The sequence below is a fragment of the Malaya genurostris genome, chromosome 2 (assembly GCF_030247185.1).
Source record: "Malaya genurostris strain Urasoe2022 chromosome 2, Malgen_1.1, whole genome shotgun sequence".
In the NCBI taxonomy this organism is placed as follows: Eukaryota; Metazoa; Arthropoda; class Insecta; order Diptera; family Culicidae; genus Malaya; species Malaya genurostris.
Genome location: NC_080571.1, coordinates 21,476,572 through 21,497,156, shown reverse-complemented (window position 1 = coordinate 21,497,156; position 20,585 = coordinate 21,476,572). Strand labels below are relative to the sequence as shown.

Genomic DNA, 20,585 nt, shown 5'->3' with positions numbered 1-20,585 from the left:
TCCATCACGAACAAAACGAAAACATGAAAACATATATAATTCCATTCAAGCTGTGAGCCGGTAAAATTCCATGCAACGGTTTCATTTTCCAGTTTTGCACGGGAACCGGCCACATCCGTCGGTGAAACTGCATACCCATATGTGTGTATTTGAGAGCATCGTGGAACAACTAATTTAAACAAAACAGTGCCCCAGTCAGTGCCGGTGCGCTTGGCTAGCAAAATACACACCGTAGAACATATTTAAAAAAAATCTCTGAAAAGTAGAGCAAAATACACGGCTAGAAACGGAAAACCTATAATAAAGTTATGACGGCATTGGGGAAGGTTCAACTAAATCCGGAACGGTTGTAGAAAAGATGCAAACATTATACCCGCAGCCAGAACTTGCTACCCTTTTTTTAATACCTACGGTAAAATTCACAACCCAAGAAGAACTACAGCGCGACCAACCGAAACTATTCAAACATTAGGTTGATTAAAATAATGTGGTTTCGGCAATCGATATCACTCTCGGGCAATAAATCAATGACTGGATAGAGAAGCTTTTGGTATATGCGAATAGAAATCCATTATCGTAATTATGAAACAAATCATGACTCTTTTTTTGCTCTATTCACATTGAATTGACACGACCGACGATCCGAGTTTAACCAAATCTGTTACTACAGAAAATCCCGGCATGAAAATGAACCGGAACGCCTATCATACCTTGTACTATTAAGCGACGAACTAAATGATGCCATTCAAATTAGAAATTGTAAAGATCGGACGATATGGATATAATGGATCAAACACGCGACGTTCGACGATTACCAGCAGAATAGCTGCTGAGACACTAGTTTAGTCAGATTTCGAGAACAGACTAGTAGTGCGGTACATTACTTGTTCCATAGCTCAAAAGTGGAAGTATTGATTCAATTGAAGACAAAAGATTGGAATGAGTTTTACAAATATATGTGTAAGTTCCATAAGTACAAATGTAATAATTAACAAAAAATACTGGGTTCTGCTTTTGACGTAGGACTAAACAGCACAAAAAAATCATATAAATTTACGTCTCGACAGATGTACATAACGCAAAAGATGTAAAACCATGTGATGTCATTAATTTCACAGCTAATTGACCCGAATTTGATATCAACGCAGATTTCGGTTTAAATGTTAATTGATGTGATACCAAGTCATCGCTCCCAAAAATACGGCATGTGTAATTTTCAAATGGTTTTTATAAGTGTTCGTCTTTATTTTCTATATTTGTATAGAGGTTCAAATTCAAAAAATGGAAAATTAACAATAGTCTGATTTTAAAAATTTACGATAAGTTTTAAGCAGATTCTAAATATCATTTCTACCCGTCGCACAGTGGTTCGAATCAATAAAAACATGGACATAAATCAGTAGCTGCCAAACCGTTCTTTTAATGCATATAGTTGCTTTTAAGAAATTATTTACAATTATATACCGCGTAATTTGATTCTATCTCCAATTGTTCATGGCTTACTTTGACAAAAAATATAACTATAACTTTTTTTTCTGAAGGGATAGATAATTTTTTTCTTCGACAAACTTTTAGAACTATTAAAAATAATTTACTTTGTCAAATATATCTGTTCACCAGATAGCTCAGGAATTGGTTAATGGGACGGGTTCCGCGAATCAAATTGCACAAAATACATGCGTTCAGTTCAAAGCATTTATTTCAACTAACTCTCTTTCTCTTCTGACACTACTGCGCTGCCGAGGGGTAATTTGATGCGTAGTAATTCTCACGAACATTCTCCCCCCGTTGATTCCTCTGGATCAACTGAAGGAAATAAACAAATCTTCGTTGTTGCCCTTTGATATTCACCAGATGTTGTTTTGACCGTCACAACACGCACGATGCCTTTGTCTCCTGGATGAATGGCAATAATTCGTCCGATTTGCCATCGATGGGGTGGCACGTTATCTTCCTTCAAAATTACGAGTGCGCCTACTTTGATTTTTGTTGTTCCCCTATTCCATTTAGGACGAGATTGTAAACTATGCAAATACTCAGCTGACCAACGTTTCCAGAAATGTTCATTCATTAACTGGATATGCTGCCAACGATCCAATCGTCCCACCTTTTCGTGAGAGTATGACGGTTCCGGAATACTGAGTGCAGATCTACCGTACAAAAAATGCGACGGAGTCAACGCCTCAAGGTCGTTAGGGTCATCTGAGAGTGGCATAAGTGGACGACTGTTTAAAATGGCTTCGATTTGTGCTAAAAAAGTGTTCATTTCTTCATACGTCAATTTAGTCTCACCTACCACGCGCTTAATATGATGTTTTACCGATTTTACACTTGCCTCCCATATACCTCCGAAGTGAGGACTTCTTGGAGGAATGAAATGCCACTGTATTCCCTTCGCAATACAAAAATCATTTAACTCAGTTTGGTGGGTTTGTTCTTCAAACAGTTTCCGCAAAGCAGCTAGTTCATGATTCGCTCCCACAAAAGTTGTTCCATTGTCGGAATACATGTGACTTACCATGCCACGTCTGCTTATAAAACGCTTCAATGCAGCAATAAAATTGGCAGTTGTTAAATTTGACACAAGTTCGATATGGATGGCCTTAGTTGTCATGCACACAAATATTGCTATATAGGCTTTATATGGAACAGTTTTTCTGCCTTCGTTTTTAAGTAAAAAAGGTCCAGCATAATCCACTCCGGTATTCGAAAACACTGGCGAAGGAGTGACACGGTAATCCGGTAAGTTCCCCATTATTTGATTAACTGGTCGTGGATTCTGTCGGTAACAGACATAGCAACCATTGACAATTCGTTTGATCAGCTGCTTCGCTTGTACAGGCCAAAAACGTTCGCGAACGATTGACAACAAACCTCGCTGCCCGACGTGGAGATTATCCTCGTGCAACTGTCGAATAAGGATTTGTGTGACGTGATGCTTTCCCGGTAACAACAACTGATGTTTTCCTTCGTACGGTATTGATGAGTATTTCAATCGCCCTCCAACTCGAATTAGACCTCTTTCATCGATTATTGGTGTTAATCCACTGAATTCATGCCGTTTGTTGGAGCCGCGAGCTAACATCTTGATGAGACTGCCGAATGATTCTTGCTGAATCAGTTTGACAATTGTGTGAAGTGAAGTGGACATTTCTTCTGCACAGATGGGAGACACATCTCTAACCTTGGTTCGAACGTTTTTAATGAAACGCAATACGTATGCCCAAGCTCGTTGCAGTCGTCGAAAACTACTTAATCGATTCAAGGCAATTGGTGGCCTTTGAATAATGGCACAAACCACCATTGTCTTCATTTCGGGTAACTCGGAATCGTCAATTTCAATTAAATTTTCACATTTATTACTGTCCTTTTCCCACAGTGTTTTAGGTCCTTCCCACCACAATGTACATTGAATAAGTTCTTCGGGCATCGCCCCACGTGAGATTATGTCCGCCGGATTCAATTCTGATGGAATGTACTGCCAGCGATATTCTGGAACCAACTCGATGATAGCAGCAACACGGTTGGACACAAATTGATTCATAGCAAGTGGCGATTTCTTTAACCATCCCAACACAACTTGAGAATCACACCAAAGTGTCACCCGGTGAAACGAAAACTTCATTGCATTTATGGTTTTCCTTACGAGCTGAGCCAGCAGTAAAGCGCCACATAATTCCAACCTTGGAATAGTTGTAGGCTTCAATGGAGCGACACGTGACTTGCTACAGATTAATTGAACATTGATAGTTTCGTCGAAAGATACAGATCTAGCATAAACAACTGCACCGTATGCAGCCTTGGAAGCATCAGAATATCCGTGGAGTTCAACAAATTTGGCATTATTGGAAATTACACATCTGTTCTTTTTCATTAGGTTCACCAACGGTAATTGTTTCCTAAATGAGGTCCAATTTTTCAATGGTTCTGGTGGAAGATTTTCATCCCAGGCTAGACCCAACCGCCAGAGATCTTGCATTTGTATTTTCGCCAGCGTTATTATTGGTCCCAGAAATCCTAGTGGATCGAACAAACGGCTCATATCAGCCAGCACGCTTCTTTTCGTGAAACATGCAGCATTTATCGACTCAAATGATTTTACGTGAAATGTGAAATAATCATCCATTGGATTCCATATCAAACCCAGCGTTTTAATAGTATTGTTAATATCCGCATCCTCGAAATTCATCTGCGTTTCCTGCAGCTCGCTTGGAATATGATTACGAACGATATCACTGTTAGAGCAGAATTTGTGCACTCCGAAGCCACCTCGCTGCAGTATCCCGGAAAGTTGTTCGTAGATTTCTATCACTTCGTTTGATGTGCTGCCTCCAGTGAGAAAGTCATCTATATAACTATCATATTTGATGACGTTCGATGCTATCGGAAAATCATTTGCCTCATCGGTGGCCAATTGCACAAGCACACGCGTTGCCAAATATGGTGCACTAGAACATCCGTATGTTACAGTTGATAGCTCAAATACTGTTTGCTTGTGCTCTTCATTGAGCCATAATACCCGTTGATATTTTCGGTCATCTTCGTGAATTTGTACTTGCCGGTACATCTTCGGTATGTCAGCTGTGAGCACTATTTGATGACTGCAAAATCGCATTATAATGGATATTAGATCGCTTTGGACAGTTGGACCAACCTCTAGAGCGTCATTTAACGAGACACCTGTAGTAGTTTTCGCTGAGGCATCAAAGACAACTCTTATTTTGGTAGTGCTGCTTGATTCTTTGTAGATAGCATGATGCGGGAGAAAATAACCTTCGTCTGGATTATCTTTCAATTCGATCATATGACCAAGAGCAAAATACTCCGCCATAAACGCTGTGTAGCGAGTTCTTTTATCGTTGTTGACAAATGTTCGCAACAGTTTATTGAAACGATATTGCGCAGCTGCTTTTGAGTCACCAAGTTGACCCTTCGCTTTATTGAACGGTAATCTGACGATGTAACGACCACTATCGCTTCGCTGAACTGTACGTACAAAGTAATCTTCTACAGCTATTTCGGCAGCTGTCAATGGTGACGCCTCCACACATTTTTCAAGTTCCCAAAACTTAGTCAAACTGCGATTCAGTTCCTCGTTACTTACATTCATATGACAGTTTTTCTGCGATGAATTCGAAATGACATTAGGTACGCATCCACTAACAACCCATCCAAGACGAGTTTCAATAAGTGTTGGCATTTGATTGCCCAGTCGAATACGGCCTTCTTTAATTAAATCGAAAAACAATTCAGCTCCGATAATCATCTGGATTTCGTTAGGTACGTTGAAGAATGGATCCGCTAAATGTATATCAGTCGAAATGGGCCAACTTTGAATATTACATTCCATTATTGGCAGATGCGTTATTTTTGGCACCACAAGAAAATCTAACGCTGCACCGAAATTACTATCTCTTGATCGGATCTTCGTGTGAATCATGTGTTTCACCATTGTTTGAGCATTATTCAAACCACTGATCGGAAGATTGATTCTATCCATTGGAATATTTAACTTTTTTGCAAAAACTTCGGAGATTATATTCGAGTCAGATCCTGAATCTAAAAGTGCTCTGCAAGGCCAGTAAGAGTTTCCGAATCCGGATACTAGAACTTCAGCAGTCGATAGCATAACTTGTCTCATAATCGGTTTTGATTGAGTGCAGTTTACTAAACGCGTTTCTTTAGTGGAACTTTCTTGTGTACCTTTGGAGTCCGATGTGGGTTGGTCTACCACGGAAACTTCTGATTGCTTCGGTATAGGTGCTTTTTCTTCGTGGAGAAGACTGTGATGTTTTCTTCTACAAACCTTACAGGACTGTTCAGATTTACAGTCGACTGTACGATGACCACGCCGCAAACAATTAAAGCAGAGTCCTGATTGTTTTACTTTATTGTAACGTTCAGCCACTCCAAGGTCTTTGAAAGCATCACATTTGTAGATCGAGTGCTCCCCACTGCAATTAAAACATGATTCTTTCGATGTTTGCACAAAATTCTTTGCTGTAATGGATTTCTGCTCCGTTTTGCCTCGCTGTTTTGATGCTCCAGTAGACGATCGCGATTCAGAATAGTTTTGTACTTTTTGCAGTACACGGCATCTTTCACGTAGGAAGTCGATCATTAACAAAAATGATGGCAATTCTTCCTTAGGCAGCTGGGATTCCCACAATTTTCGTGTTTCCTTGTCCAATCGTTTTGCGACTAAATTCACCAGCATCATCTCTGCCAAGCCATTGACAGGTAGATTACGGTTGTTAAGTGCGTCGACGTTCTTTGAACATGTGTCGATCAACTTTCGCAGCTCTTCGCCTGATTCACACGTCAATTTCGGCAAATTGAGTAACGCCTCGATGTGTGTGTCAATTATGACCCGCTCATCCTCGTACGTGTCTTCCAACATTTTCCATGCCGCTTCGTAATTGTTATTGTTTATCACATCCTGGTCAATTTTACCCGCTGCGTTTCCAATGAGGGAATTTTTGAGATGATACAACTTGATCGCTGGTGATTCATTCGGGTATCTTCGCATGATTGTCTGAAACATGCACTTAAAAGAATACCAATTCTCAAGATTTCCGTCGAAAGTTGGCAGTGGCACCTGCAAGTGTGGTGCGGACGAGTTAGCTACAATTGCTGGATTCAATGAAGCTACATTGGTGGTCATTCGCGCTTGATTTGCCTCGGCATTCTTCTTTTCCTCCAATTTTGTTTGAATTGAGACATACAAAGAACTAAAAAGCTCTTCACAGCGTAAATACTCAGCAGTATGTTCATCTCTGTGATCCCGTGGTGTTAGATTGCAGATCTCCAAGTAAATTTTCTCTGAATCTTCATTGCAACGCCGTATAGTTTCTAATTGCAGGTTCAACCAATGTACATTCACATTATTTTCATTAACTCCTTCGTGAATTCTCAGAAGTTTTTGTATTAGCAAATCGCGCCGATCCACAACATTCTCCAATCTCTGCGCCATTCTTCTGTCGTGCTCTCGTTTCACTTGTTCCGCCTTTTGAAGCGCTACCGTACTCGTTGGGGTGGAGTGCGTTCTCACACCAGTCAACGCGTCTAGTAGATTCTTCGGGGTTATGTTTCGCGGCACTTTTGGGGTTTCCCTTTCAACGTTTTCTCGCATGAACACGATATTTTTATTTTTTCACTAATCGTTTTCAATACGTTAGCAAATTCGTTTAAACACACGATTCAACAGGTTCGCTTTCACTTCGCGAAACGCGGTATTGCCAAGATGGCGTCTTTTTTGCACTTGGTGCACGTTGTTCGAAAATGTTCAAGTTTCACTGTTTTTCGCGCAAAACCAGCACAATAACCATCACTACGGAATTGAATCCGGTTCGAAGGACCACTTTGTTCACCAGATAGCTCAGGAATTGGTTAATGGGACGGGTTCCGCGAATCAAATTGCACAAAATACATGCGTTCAGTTCAAAGCATTTATTTCAACTAACTCTCTTTCTCTTCTGACACTACTGCGCTGCCGAGGGGTAATTTGATGCGTAGTAATTCTCACGAACAATATCCTACCCTTTTGATATTTCGGATATACAAAGCGTTTTTGTGGCAACCCCCTTAAAATCAATTTTTTATACATAACTTGTTTCAAGTTATTTTTTATGCATACTTTGTTTGGAATAATTGAAGAAAATAAAAAATCCCATATTTTTTTGAAGGTAGTGCATAGGTTTGTTGTTTCCCGGCAAAGCTATACAACATTTTACCTTTTTTACCTATAATACACCGAAGCGAAATATGCAAGTTTATGCAGCTGATTTTTATAAAATTTATAGGAAAAGATATGCCCAATACTATAAAAAAAATTCTAAGTGGAACTCGATGGAACTTTTTTTTTAGGCCATTCCGAAGTTAATTTTAGTTATTGAATTATGACAACCCCCTTAAAACTAGTTTTCTAATCATAACTTGTTTCAAGTTATGCTTTTACACATACTTTGTTTAAAATAATTGTAGAAAATATGAAATCTTATAATTTTGTAGAAGGTAATGCATAGGTTCATTCTTTTCTGGAAAATTTACACATCATTTTACCTATTTTTACCTAGGGAACCTTGTACTGAAGCGAAATATGCAACTTAATGCAGCAAACTTTTACAATAGTTATAGAAAAATATATTCCTAATCCAATTTATTTTCTAAGGAGAATATCTTGAGTACTATTCGTGTGATTCGTGGCCATGCTGAAACCATGAATGGTTAAGAAACGGAGGGCGTCACGCGTCTGCTATTTCTGTAACTTTTTTTTGCCGTGAGCGTAGAGATGGGCAATTCGCTCCTGAGCTATTCCAGTGAATCGAATCTTTAAAACGAGCTGATAGCTCACAGCTCTTTTTAAAAGAACCGCAGCTCACCAGTTCACCGCACTGGTAAGCAGGGATGCCAGGTTCACAGATTAATCTGTGTTTTACAGATTTTCAACCTTTTGCACAGATTTAAAAAATGGCACAGATTTTCACAGATTTCTGAAAATGGTCACAGATTTACACAGATTCTGAAATCGATCACAGATTTTTGAAATTGATCACAGTTTAGCACCAAAAATTACAGAGCGTTAGGAAACAGTGAGACCTTTTTTTTGCTTACCAAAATGATTCCGATTAGATATTATGGAAACGGGGAAACGTGCACAGATTTTGCACAGACAGGTTTTTGGCTTGCTCACAGATTTTTTAAAAAATGACCTCGCATCCCTGCTGGTAAGGTGGAAACAAGCTACAAGCTGAACGGATTTTCGGCTCTTGAAGAGCAAGTTATAAATGAGAAGAAATGTGTGCATGAGCTTTTGTTCGTTTTTCCAAATGTGTATCTATCCTTCTTTAACAGATTGAATGAGCCGTTGTCAATAAGAAATCTTACCTCTCACTCAGTAGGCTAAGGTACACTCAGGGATGCCACTTTTGCAGATATTCTCAAATATGTCATAATAATAATTCGCAAACTACACTGAAAGAAAACGCCTGCCGCATTTTGAATGAAACTTCATTCAATGCGATAAATAACTGAGAATTCCGACTATTGAATGATAGAACAATCTGTATGATCATATGATCAATATTCAGTGAGTTTTACTTCTTATATGTGTGATTACCATTCATATATTATATGACTGTCAGTTACGTTTGAAATGTTAGTGAGCTGTGTGTTAATCATCATGAATCAGACTGAATGTATGTTACCCATTGTCATTTAATCCCTGAGAAGAGTTTATTCCTAATAATGAGTTATAGAACAGTTCGAATATTTTGATGATGAGCGAAAAATGAGTTTCATACTCATTTCTTCTGATTTTCTTCCATCATTTATATGATTGGCATAAATATATGGAATTGTATTACAATTGTATGTAAATTCGAAATGAATTTGTTATATGATATTCCCGTAACAAAAATCATTCCATGCGTGTATTATTTTCATTTTGCAGTGTTTCATACAATCGAACACAGAAGAATTTCTTCTTTCGAAATTTAAATGAAACTTTGATGATTCGCAATGTTGAAGGAATAATAACATAGCATGATTTTATTATTAATTATCAGTGCGTTTCCTCCAATTGTTAAAATATTTTTGGATAACTTGTCAGAAAAATCAATGACAGAATGTAAACAAAACGCGTTTTTTAACCGAAGTTATACGTTTAAGGTTTCTATTTAATACATATTGTGGTGGTGATACGAAATCAGTGATTGAAATGGTGCTCGATGGAAATATTGGAAAACCTGGTGTCAGAGTACTTTGGTGAGTGAGTTAAGTAAGAGTCTGTAGTAGACTTAGAATTCACGTAATGTAAGGGCAATTTCTGCTTTAGACAAACAAATATTGTGGGCAATTCTATTTTTTAGGATTGTATATTGCCCTCCTGATTTAATAAATTCAAAACCTTTTTGAATCTTACTATCTTAAACAATCAGTTAGATAAGAGGAGACTTGCTCCGACCTCCGACCCTTATGTTTAATAGAAAATCGAGCCAAAGAACTGAATTGAAATGAATGACGACGCTTTTTGAAGAAAAAAAACTCGGATTTAATCAGTAGAATGAAACATGATCAAAATTTGACAAGAAAGTTTTCATTCTAAAGGGTGATTTTTTAAGAGCTTGAGAACTTTTTTAAACAATAAAACGCATAAAATTTGCAAAATCTCATCGGTTCTTTATTTTAAACGTTAGATTGGTACATGACATTTACTTTTTGAAAATAATTTCATTTAAATGTTGACCGCGGCTGCGTCTTAGGTGGTCCATTCGGAAAATCCGCTTTTTTATCGACAAATTTTGTTCAGCGATGAGGCTCATTTCTGGTTGAATGGCTACGTAAATAAGCAAAATTGCCGCATTTGGAGTGAAGAGCAACCAGAAGCCGTTCAAGAACTGCCCATGCATCCCGAAAAATGCACTGTTTGGTGTGGTTTGTACGCTGGTGGAATCATTGGACCGTATTTTTTCAAAGATGCTGTTGGACGCAACGTTACAGTGAATGGCGATCGCTATCGTTCGATGCTAACAAACTTTTTGTTGCCAAAAATGGAAGAACTGAACTTGGTTGACATGTGGTTTCAACAAGATGGCGCTACATGCCACACAGCTCGCGATTCTATGGCCATTTTGAGGGAAAACTTCGGAGAACAATTCATCTCAAGAAATGGACCGGTAAGTTGGCCACCAAGATCATGCGATTTGACGCCTTTAGACTATTTTTTGTGGGGCTACGTCAAGTCTAAAGTCTACAGAAATAAGCCAGTAACTATTCCAGCTTTGGAAGACAACATTTCCGAAGAAATTCGGGCTATTCCGGCCGAAATGCTCGAAAAAGTTGCCCAAAATTGGACTTTCCGAATGGACCACCTAAGACGCAGCCGCGGTCAACATTTAAATGAAATTATCTTCAAAAAGTAAATGTCATGTACCAATCTAACGTTTAAAATAAAGAACCGATGAGATTTTGCAAATTTTATGCGTTTTATTGTTTAAAAAAGTTCTCAAGCTCTTAAAAAATCACCCTTTACTATGGATCTACTGCATTCTCTTGAAATGGATCAAATCTGAGTTTATTCTTTTTACAAGCGTCTTTTTCCAGGATTGCTATCGAGATGGAAACCAACAAATCTCTGTAACTATATTGCAATGCAGAACTTGATCATCTGCATACTTTGCTGCAGATTTTTAGTGTACAAGTCAATCATGTTCTTACTATCAATCAATTTTATTGTAAATAAGAATATTATTTTAAATAATCGTGGAAATTTATTAAAAATCATTACTTTTACAGATAATAAATAACAAAAATAAATCGAAGCGCTGGACTTTTTACTTTATCCAAATTTAACTTTTCTGGCTGTTTAAATGAATTTATTGTGGAATCGTTTGGAAAGGTTATAAAGGTTTTCAACAGTAATATAATTTGCATTTGAATGGATAAGAAAAAGTCGTGTATCTCACAGCAAACGATATTTTATATAAAATTGATACTTTCAACTTTAAAGTTTTCTTACATTTTCTTATAATAATAAACCATTGTGTTCTTCATTTGATCAACCAATTCCACAGCGGAAATAAGTGATTCTCGATCGGAACTATTCGGTTAAATACAATTTATTGTATTTTGATGACAAAATATATTTTTCACTGTGCAATATGTTTTTCTTATGTTGGTTTCTGCTGCTAAATGGTGAATATATTCAAACTGTACACTTGATTCTTTTCCGAAAAATTGTTGAGGGGAAAAATTAAGCTTTTATTTGTTACGATACTTAACAACCTACACACTTCATTGTAAAAAGTTTGTGTACAATTCATTGAATACACTGCCGCAAATTAGTACGATAACTCAACCGAATCCAGCATAGTTCATACAGAATATTGAAATGTCTACTTATGTTCAATGGAAAAGTTTTAATGAATATGTAACAATAAATTTTATGGTTTCTCTGCAACATTGTCTCAGGTGTCTAAGTGGTATATGTGAAAACCTGGCTCTCGGCATCTTAAAACTAAAGCAGAGTGCCTTATTAAATATATTATTATAACTACCATGTGGGAAGGTAGGTTTCTTGAGACATTATCATCTATTTAACCAATTGTCTTTCAGTTATTTTAGTCTAGGGCATGAAGCTCGTAGAAACTATCTTTGATCCGCATACATACGACCAATGTTGCGATATGTTTTACAGTTCGGAATTTATTTCAAAGAAAAATAGCACGCTCGGTAATTTCTGGTGCAATCAGTGTAAATGGATTTAGATAAATTTGGCAATAAATCATTCGATTATTATGAACCGTTTTATCAATAGCTAAAATACGACCAACTTCGAAAAGCAGATCAAAACTTGAAAAAACTGTCGTCGTAATGGTTAGAAGCAAAGCCTTCCAGATGATTCGGGTGATAGTGCGGATCGGTTTTAAATATAACAGATCGGCTGAAAAGTTCGTATCGTTTCTATGAGAGGGCGCCACTAGAATTAAATCCATACCATTTTCAGTTAGTACCAACCTTCAAAAGATACGTGTATAAATTTGACAGCTGTCTGATTATTAGTTTATGAGATATTGCATATTGAGTGAAGCTACTTTTGTTATTGTAAAAAAATGGAAAAAAAGGAATTTCGTGTGTTGATGAAACACTACTTTTTGATGAAAAAAAGTGCCGCCGATACCAAAAAATGGCTTGATGAGTGTTATCCAGACTCTGCACCGGGCGAAGCAACAATTCGTAAGTGGTTTGCAAAATTTCGTACTGGTCATATGAGCACCGAAGACGATGAACGCAGTGGACGTCCAAAAGAGGCTGTTACTGATGAAAACGTGAAAAAAATCCACAAAATGATTTTCAATGACCGTAAAGTGAAATTGATCGAGATAGCTGACACCCTAAAGATATCAAAGGAACGTGTTGGACATATTATTCACGAATATTTGGATATGAGAAAGCTTTGTGCAAAATTGGTGCCGCGTGAGCTCACAATTAATCAAAAACAACAACGAATTGATGATTCTGAGCAGTGTTTGGAGCTGTTATATCGAAATAAAACCGATTTTTTTCGTCGATATATAACAATGGACGAAACATGGCTCCATCACTTCACTCCGGAGTCCAATCGACAGTCAGCTGAGTGGACTGCACGCGATGAACCGAACCCAAAGCGTGGAAAGACTCAACAATCGGCCGGTAAGGTTATGGCGTCTGTATTTTGGGATTCGCATGGTATAATTTTCATCGACTACCTTGAAAAGGGAAAAATCATCAACAGTGACTATTATATAGCGTTATTAGAGCGTTTGAAGGACGAAATTTCAAAACAACGGCCTTATTTGAAGAAGAAAAAAGTTTTGTTTCATCAAGACAATGAACCGTGTCACAAGTCGATGAAAACCATGCTGAAATTGAACGAATTGGTCTTCGAATTGCTCCCTCATCCACCGTATTCTCCAGATTTGGCCCCCAGTGACTTTTTCCTGTTCTCAGACCTCAAGAGAATGCTCGCTGGTAACAAATTTAGAAGCAATGAAGAGGTAATCGCTGAAACTGAGGCCTATTTTGGGGAAAAGGACAAATCGTACTACAAAAATGGTATCGAAAAGTTGGAAAATCGCTATAATCGCTGTATCGTCTCTGATGGCAATTATGTTGAATAATAAAAACGAATTTGGCAAAAAATGTGTGTTTCTATTAAACGATACGAACTTTTCAGCCGAACTGTTATTATTATAATTATAATAACACGTAAGCGAAAATAAACCAAATTTAAATGGGAACAAATATATTTTTATTTTTGTTAAATAAATAATTTTTATCTTCAATGGTATTTGCATCTTCTTCTTTCAATGTTGTTTTTTGTTAATTCAGTGAAAATATTTAAAAAAATCCAAATCCTTTAAAGGAAATCAATCAAAGAGGATAATTCATAAGGCGCGTTTGCCTTGCTCGTATTTTGAAAGCTCATAGCTCAGTGATCTGTGAAAGGATTTATATAATCTAACTACCAATAGAATCGAAATTTTTCAACTTAAACGTGTATAGCAGAAGCATTGAAGTATTTCAATAGTACGCTATTGAAAAAACCTGTCTCATTTGACCCATGTCAACACCAGCCAATTAGAACGCGTTCTGGGAAGAGAACAAAACATCTGCTGCTGTACAACAAATCGTTCGAGAAAAATGTTCCGAACAGTGTTTAATATCGTAGTGAGTTCCATAATTTGGTCCTTCTGAAAGGCAGGAATGAATCCCGCACAGCACCCTGATAGTTTCTTTCAATGAAATGCAAATCCGAAATGAAATAATCGACTTTAAAATTCTGTATGCGGCTATTTTTATAGCCGTTAGGACCGCCCATTAGTGAAAAAGCTACAAACGAAATCACATAAAAAGAAACCTCTTAACAAAAGTTGAATCAGTTTGGATTCTATCGCCACTGCGAGCATATGTATTTTGTGTCGTTTGCAAAGCTAGTTTCGCCTCCGACAAGAGCCGATTACGTCACAGCTACCAGTCATTTGGATTGGTGAAAAAGCAACGATGGAGAGCATTACACAAAATCAGCCGTTCTAATGGCTCTAAAAGTTTTCTAAAGAACTATTAGGATTTGTTGTTCGCAAATCGAAGGTAATTATCCTCAGTTTAGTGCAAATCAAGAACAGTTTGGTTATATTTGTGCACTTTTCGCTGTGTGAAATTCACAGTAATCGAGATCAAGTGAAGCCTTCTTTTTTTGCGAAAAATGTGAAAAAGGGGAACGCTTGCATAATTCATACAATTGATCAACTAATTGATATTCGGAAGTGTTAAGGAACATGTCAGTTGTTTTCGTATTCACGACATCCAGTTATGTCTCTGACATTACCCACCCGCCTTTTTTTACTTATTATTTATAAATCGTTTTATTAAATAAACTATAAAGGTTTTTTTTATGGAATCGCTTATTTGAAGGCTAAGGACAAGCCACACATTTCATGTCTTGGACGAATTTTTGTATCTATATTAGATTTTGCAGTATAGGCTGTTGAAAAAAGGCTCTTTTTTGTAATCGCGAAACTTCAGAAAATCATATCTCGAAAATTTCACGTACTATATTGAAATATCGTTAGATGAAAAAAAAAGATTTTTGCCCAGAAATACAATTCTTTCGATAGCATGAATGAAAACTTGAGCAATGAACGAGTTAAAATATATTAAATACTGGTACTGTTTTTTTTTCCACGAAGTAAAGCCATTACTCGCATTTTGTGTTAATTCTAAAAAGTAAATGAAATTGACATGAAAGAGAATATCAAGGACAGTAAACATTACAGATCCCATCCCATCTACCGATTCTTCGACCCCTTTCAACTCATCTGGAAATTGACTATCAGGAATCAGAACAAATTGGCTCAAATGGCACGTTCCCCTTGATATTTGGAGATTTGTGCCTTGCCATCAATTTGTTTTTAGCATCATTTTCCCGATATATAAGAGGGAAGGATTGAAAGGAAATGGTAAGGGTTGGACTAGGAGGATGGGAAAAATTGACGACACAAAAACACATAAAAGCAGAAGTGAATTCTGCACCCCTAAGGGATGCCGAACAATCTGCTGAGGATCACATTTAGTGGAAGCAGAAGTAAATTCTGAACCTCTACGAGGTCCCGAACAGTCCGCTGTTAATAAAACCTCCAACCCCCGAGAGGATTTGAAGATCTTACAAAAGCGACACCATTCTGCACTCCCGGAAGAATGCAGAACGATTCGCAGTATGTACGAGCAGAAGTAAATTCGGCACCCCCTAAAAGATGCCAAACAATCTGCTAAACCCTATTTAAGGTAAATACAGAAGGGATTCATTCACTCCAGGAAGAACGATGAACCCTTCTGACTATAGCTCCTTACCACATTGGGTAAGAAACGAGAGAATATCCTTCAATTTTAGCTCCGCATACACAGACTCAACCATGTATGGAGAACCAAAAACCCGGATACGTAGCTGCGTCAATGCGGGACAGTTACATATCAGATGATATGAAGTACCATAATCGCATTCACACAAATCACACGAATAATACTCAGCACGTTGAATAGTAGCCATGTGATAATTGAGTTTGCAATGTCCAGTAAGAGCTCTGACCAGAATACTGCAATGATGCTTGGAGAAATGCAGTAGACACTTTGACATTTTCAGATTTAAATCTGGTAGAAATGCTTTTGTCTGAGCGCAAGTTTGCAAGCTGCGCCAGTAGCTGGCATGTTTGGATACAGCCCAAGAACGAATCTTGTGCTTTATCCAACTAGTTGAAAGTGGTGAAGCTGGTTCAGGACCAACGAAATCATTCGTTGCACCAGCTCTAGCCAACTCATCAGCCCATTCATTTCCAGTAATACCAGAATGGCCGGGTACCCATAAGAAGTAAACAGCATTTGAAATGCTGAGGTCTTCAATTTGAGTTCGACATGCGATCACTAGATTCGACCGTGAGTCATTCGAACTGAGTGCTTTTAAGGCTGCCTGACTGTCGGAACAAAAATAAATTCGTTTACCACAGATCCTCTGCTGAAGTGCCGATTGTACTCCACACAGAATCGCGTAGATTTCTGCTTCGAACACAGTACAGTATCTACCAAGTGAATGATACTGCTTTAGCCTCATTTCACGACAGTAGACACCAGCACCAGCACGACCATTCAACAGAGAACCGTCCGTATAACAAACTATGTGTTCATCAAGTTGTCGTTCCAGACAACCAGGCAACCATTTCTCACGAAGAGGATAGCTCACATTGAATGTTTTGAAAGGAAAACTGCATGTGAGAGTTAGGTCACTAGGAGCGAGTAAATACTCATCCCACGTAACCATTTGAGACCACAAGCGAGTGTGGCTGGTAGCATAATCTAATGGGTTACTGTTCCAAAGCCCTGTAACCTTAAGACGATATGCACAAGATAATGCTTCTTGTTTTAGGAACACATGTAGTGGTTTAATGCACAGTAGCGCCTCTAGAGCAGCAGTAGGAGTTGTCGTGAATGCTCCTGTCATCGCCATTAGGACCATCCTTTGGAGATGATTTAGCTTTGACTGAACTGTCGCGACTTCTCCTTTCTGCCACCATACAAGACATCCATATGCTAAAATTGGTCTAACAATAGTTGTGTAGATCCAATGAATATATCTGGGTTTGAGTCCCCATGATTTTCCAAAAGCTCGTCTACATTGGCCGAAAGCCATGCAAGCTCTTTTAATTCTGAAGTCAATGTGAGCAGATCAATTCAGTTTTGAGTCAAGAATAACCCCGACGTATTTAACTTGTTCGACCACAGTGACCTCTGAACCAAAGAACTGCAACGGACGAGCTCCTGTGATTATCCTACGATGAGTGAAAAGCACCATTGATGTTTTGCCCGGATTTACAGATAATCCAACCTGACAACACCATTGTTCAACAGATCGCAGGGCTTGCTGCATTAAATCAAAGAGAGTGTTAATGCTTATACCGGTCATCAATATATGATAATCGTCGGCAAAACCATAAGTCGGAAATCCAAGGTTATTAAGTTTCCTTAACAAACCATCAGCGACTAGGTTCCATAAAAGTGGGGATAGTACACCACCTTGAGGACACCCACAGACACTCAGCTTTCTAATCTCTGCTTGCCGAAGCGATGAACAAAGAAGTCGATTGCTAAGCATTGCGTGTATCCAATTTGTGATACTTGAAGGTATGCCATGACCACGGGCTGCTTCCAGAATTGAATTGAAAGACACGTTATCAAAGGCACCTTCAATATCTAGGAAAACTCCCAAGCAATATTGCTTTTGTGAGAAAGCTTTTTCAATGTTGTACACAACATCATGTAACAGGGTTGTAGTGGACTTTCCACGCTGGTAAGCATGTTGCATTCCATGTAGCGGATGCAGGCCCAAACTAACATTTCTGATATAGTGATCGACTATGCGTTCCACTGTTTGGTCCTTCTGAAAGGCAGGAATGAATCCCGCACAGCACCCTGATAGTTTCTTTCAATGAAATGCAAATCCGAAATGAAATAATCGACTTTAAAATTCTGTATGCGGCTATTTTTATAGCCGTTAGGACCGCCCATTAGTGAAAAAGCTACAAACGAAATCACATAAAAAGAAACCTCTTAACAAAAGTTGAATCAGTTTGGATTCTATCGCCACTGCGAGCATATGTATTTTGTGTCGTTTGCAAAGCTAGTTTCGCCTCCGACAAGAGCCGATTACGTCACAGCTACCAGTCATTTGGATTGGTGAAAAAGCAACGATGGAGAGCATTACACAAAATCAGCCGTTCTAATGGCTCTAAAAGTTTTCTAAAGAACTATTAGGATTTGTTGTTCGCAAATCGAAGGTAATTATCCTCAGTTTAGTGCAAATCAAGAACAGTTTGGTTATATTTGTGCACTTTTCGCTGTGTGAAATTCACAGTAATCGAGATCAAGTGAAGCCTTCTTTTTTTGCGAAAAATGTGAAAAAGGGGAACGCTTGCATAATTCATACAATTGATCAACTAATTGATATTCGGAAGTGTTAAGGAACATGTCAGTTGTTTTCGTATTCACGACATCCAGTTATGTCTCTGACATTACCCACCCGCCTTTTTTTACTTATTATTTATAAATCGTTTTATTAAATAAACTATAAAGGTTTTTTTTATGGAATCGCTTATTTGAAGGCTAAGGACAAGCCACACATTTCATGTCTTGGACGAATTTTTGTATCTATATTAGATTTTGCAGTATAGGCTGTTGAAAAAAGGCTCTTTTTTGTAATCGCGAAACTTCAAAAAATCATATCTCGAAAATTTCACGTACTATATTGAAATATCGTTAGATGAAAAAAAAAAGATTTTTGCCCAGAAATACAATTTTTTCGATAGCATGAATGAAAACTTGAGCAATGAACGAGTTAAAATATATTAAATACTGGTACTGTTTTTTTTCCACGAAGTAAAGCCATTACTCGCATTTTGTGTTAATTCTAAAAAGTAAATGAAATTGACATGAAAGAGAATATCAAGGACAGTAAACATTACAGATCCCATCCCATCTACCGATTCTTCGACCCCTTTCAACTCATCTGGAAATTGACTAGCAATTCAGTATGATTTTCAAATGGATTCCGATACAGTGGCAAAACAATTAGTTCCGAACCGATCCGAGTCGTTACTCAAGAAGATTATATTTAAATCTACCAAATTTCATAAACATCACTTTAAAAAACACTTTCACGACGTAAATTTCAAATTTATGACGAAATGTCAAAAGCTCAAGTAATAATTCCCGTTTATTCTCCCTCTTTGCAGAAATCCGGTCAACCAAATCAACCGACAGGAGTACGGAATTTAACGAATAAATTGATCCCAACCAATCTGTGTGCTGTTCTAGTGTATGTGTTCCATCGAATAATTCCAACGTATCATTTTTCCAATGGTTTTTATCTCCCCGGTGAAGTTTTCAGTAGGTTGTCTAATAGCTTCAGTGCTCGAATAGCGAATGATGCACCCAAGATAGACCCCTTGCTCCACTGTGAATAAACCATCATAGGATCTTCAAGATTCAATTTAGCAGTGACATCCATTTAGTAGTTGGTACACACTCACACACGAGCTTCGTTCGGACGGTTCGGGTGAACGGTAGGAATAAAGGATTACCTCCGTAATACTATGTTAGGATAAGTAATATTTTACAACAAATTGCACAACCAACTGCACAAGTGAACGCTTTATGGCGTAGAACAGTTCACCGCCCGTTCCGGCATTCGGCAACACCCGGAAGAAAATGTTCTGCTCCCGGCAGTTTCATCGGCACGGGCACCGGAAACGATGAACGGCATCGATATCGCCAATGTCGCAAACATCAGCAAGTACATCGTATCCACAGTGGTTTCAACCTCCGTCAGCACCAAAACCACCAGTGGCAGCGGCAATGGTTCTGGCACCGGCGACGATTTCGCCTGGTTCGCCAAAGACGACGGCCGACCGGCGGAGCTAATGGAACCGTGGGCTTACGTGGCAGCCGCAGTGACTCTGTTTTTCATTGGGTTTTTCGGGTTCTTTCTGAATCTGTTCGTGATCGCACTGATGTGCAAGGATGTTCAGGTGAGTGTTTGCAACAGCTCCAACCGCGGGAAAAAAACAAACTTTCAATCAATTTCTTCCATGTTGTGGAAATTGGATAACTTATTAAGTTATCGGTTTCCATCACCAAAGGGACCAAAACAATACCAATGCTCTCTTTTTGATTGAAACTTTTACCGCAGCTCTGGACCCCAATGAATATCATCCTGTTCAATGTGGTCTGTTCGGATTTTTCCGTTTCGATCATCGGCAACCCGTTCACGCTGTCGTCGGCCATTTCGCACCACTGGTTGTTCGGTAGGAGGATTTGCGCTGCCTATGGATTCTTCATGTCCCTACTGGGTAAGTTTGTTACAAAAGATTGTTTGTTTTGTTGCTCAGGCAACCTAGATTTATTTTTGTTTGAAATAGTTTACCGTGAAGATTTGCGAGTTTTGCCATACGTTTGGGTGTACTCAACGGGTCAGGGTCATTTCACCGAAAGCCGTTGCACCG

At 38.3% G+C, this 20,585-nt stretch overlaps 3 protein-coding genes across 4 annotated transcripts in view; 1 reads left to right on the top strand and 2 right to left on the bottom strand.

The window, feature by feature from the left end:
* Positions 1–20,585, top strand: part of LOC131427204 (vertebrate ancient opsin-like) — a 78,196-nt gene that overhangs the window by 8,745 nt on the left and 48,866 nt on the right. Inside the window, exons 2-4 of one of the 2 annotated variants that reach the window (XM_058590191.1) lie at positions 19,317–19,399; positions 19,465–20,111; positions 20,273–20,432. In XM_058590191.1, the coding sequence (XP_058446174.1) occupies positions 19,836–20,111; positions 20,273–20,432 (436 nt within the window). In that variant the 5' untranslated portion in view covers positions 19,317–19,399; positions 19,465–19,835. Of the gene's footprint in view, positions 1–19,316; positions 20,112–20,272; positions 20,433–20,585 lie in introns of both variants that reach the window. The other variant, XM_058590190.1, reaches the window with a different exon arrangement.
* Positions 1,631–3,150, bottom strand: LOC131427206 (uncharacterized). Its single transcript, XM_058590192.1, has 2 exons — positions 2,297–3,150; positions 1,631–2,202 (listed from the first exon to the last, which is right to left on the bottom strand). Exons 1-2 carry the CDS (start codon positions 3,083–3,085, stop codon positions 2,176–2,178), a joined length of 816 nt encoding a protein of 271 aa, XP_058446175.1. The 5' UTR covers positions 3,086–3,150; the 3' UTR covers positions 1,631–2,175.
* On the bottom strand, positions 3,588–6,973 carry LOC131427111 (uncharacterized). The gene is made up of 2 exons (XM_058590035.1): positions 3,857–6,973; positions 3,588–3,725 (listed from the first exon to the last, which is right to left on the bottom strand). Exons 1-2 carry the CDS (start codon positions 6,971–6,973, stop codon positions 3,588–3,590), a joined length of 3,255 nt encoding a protein of 1,084 aa, XP_058446018.1.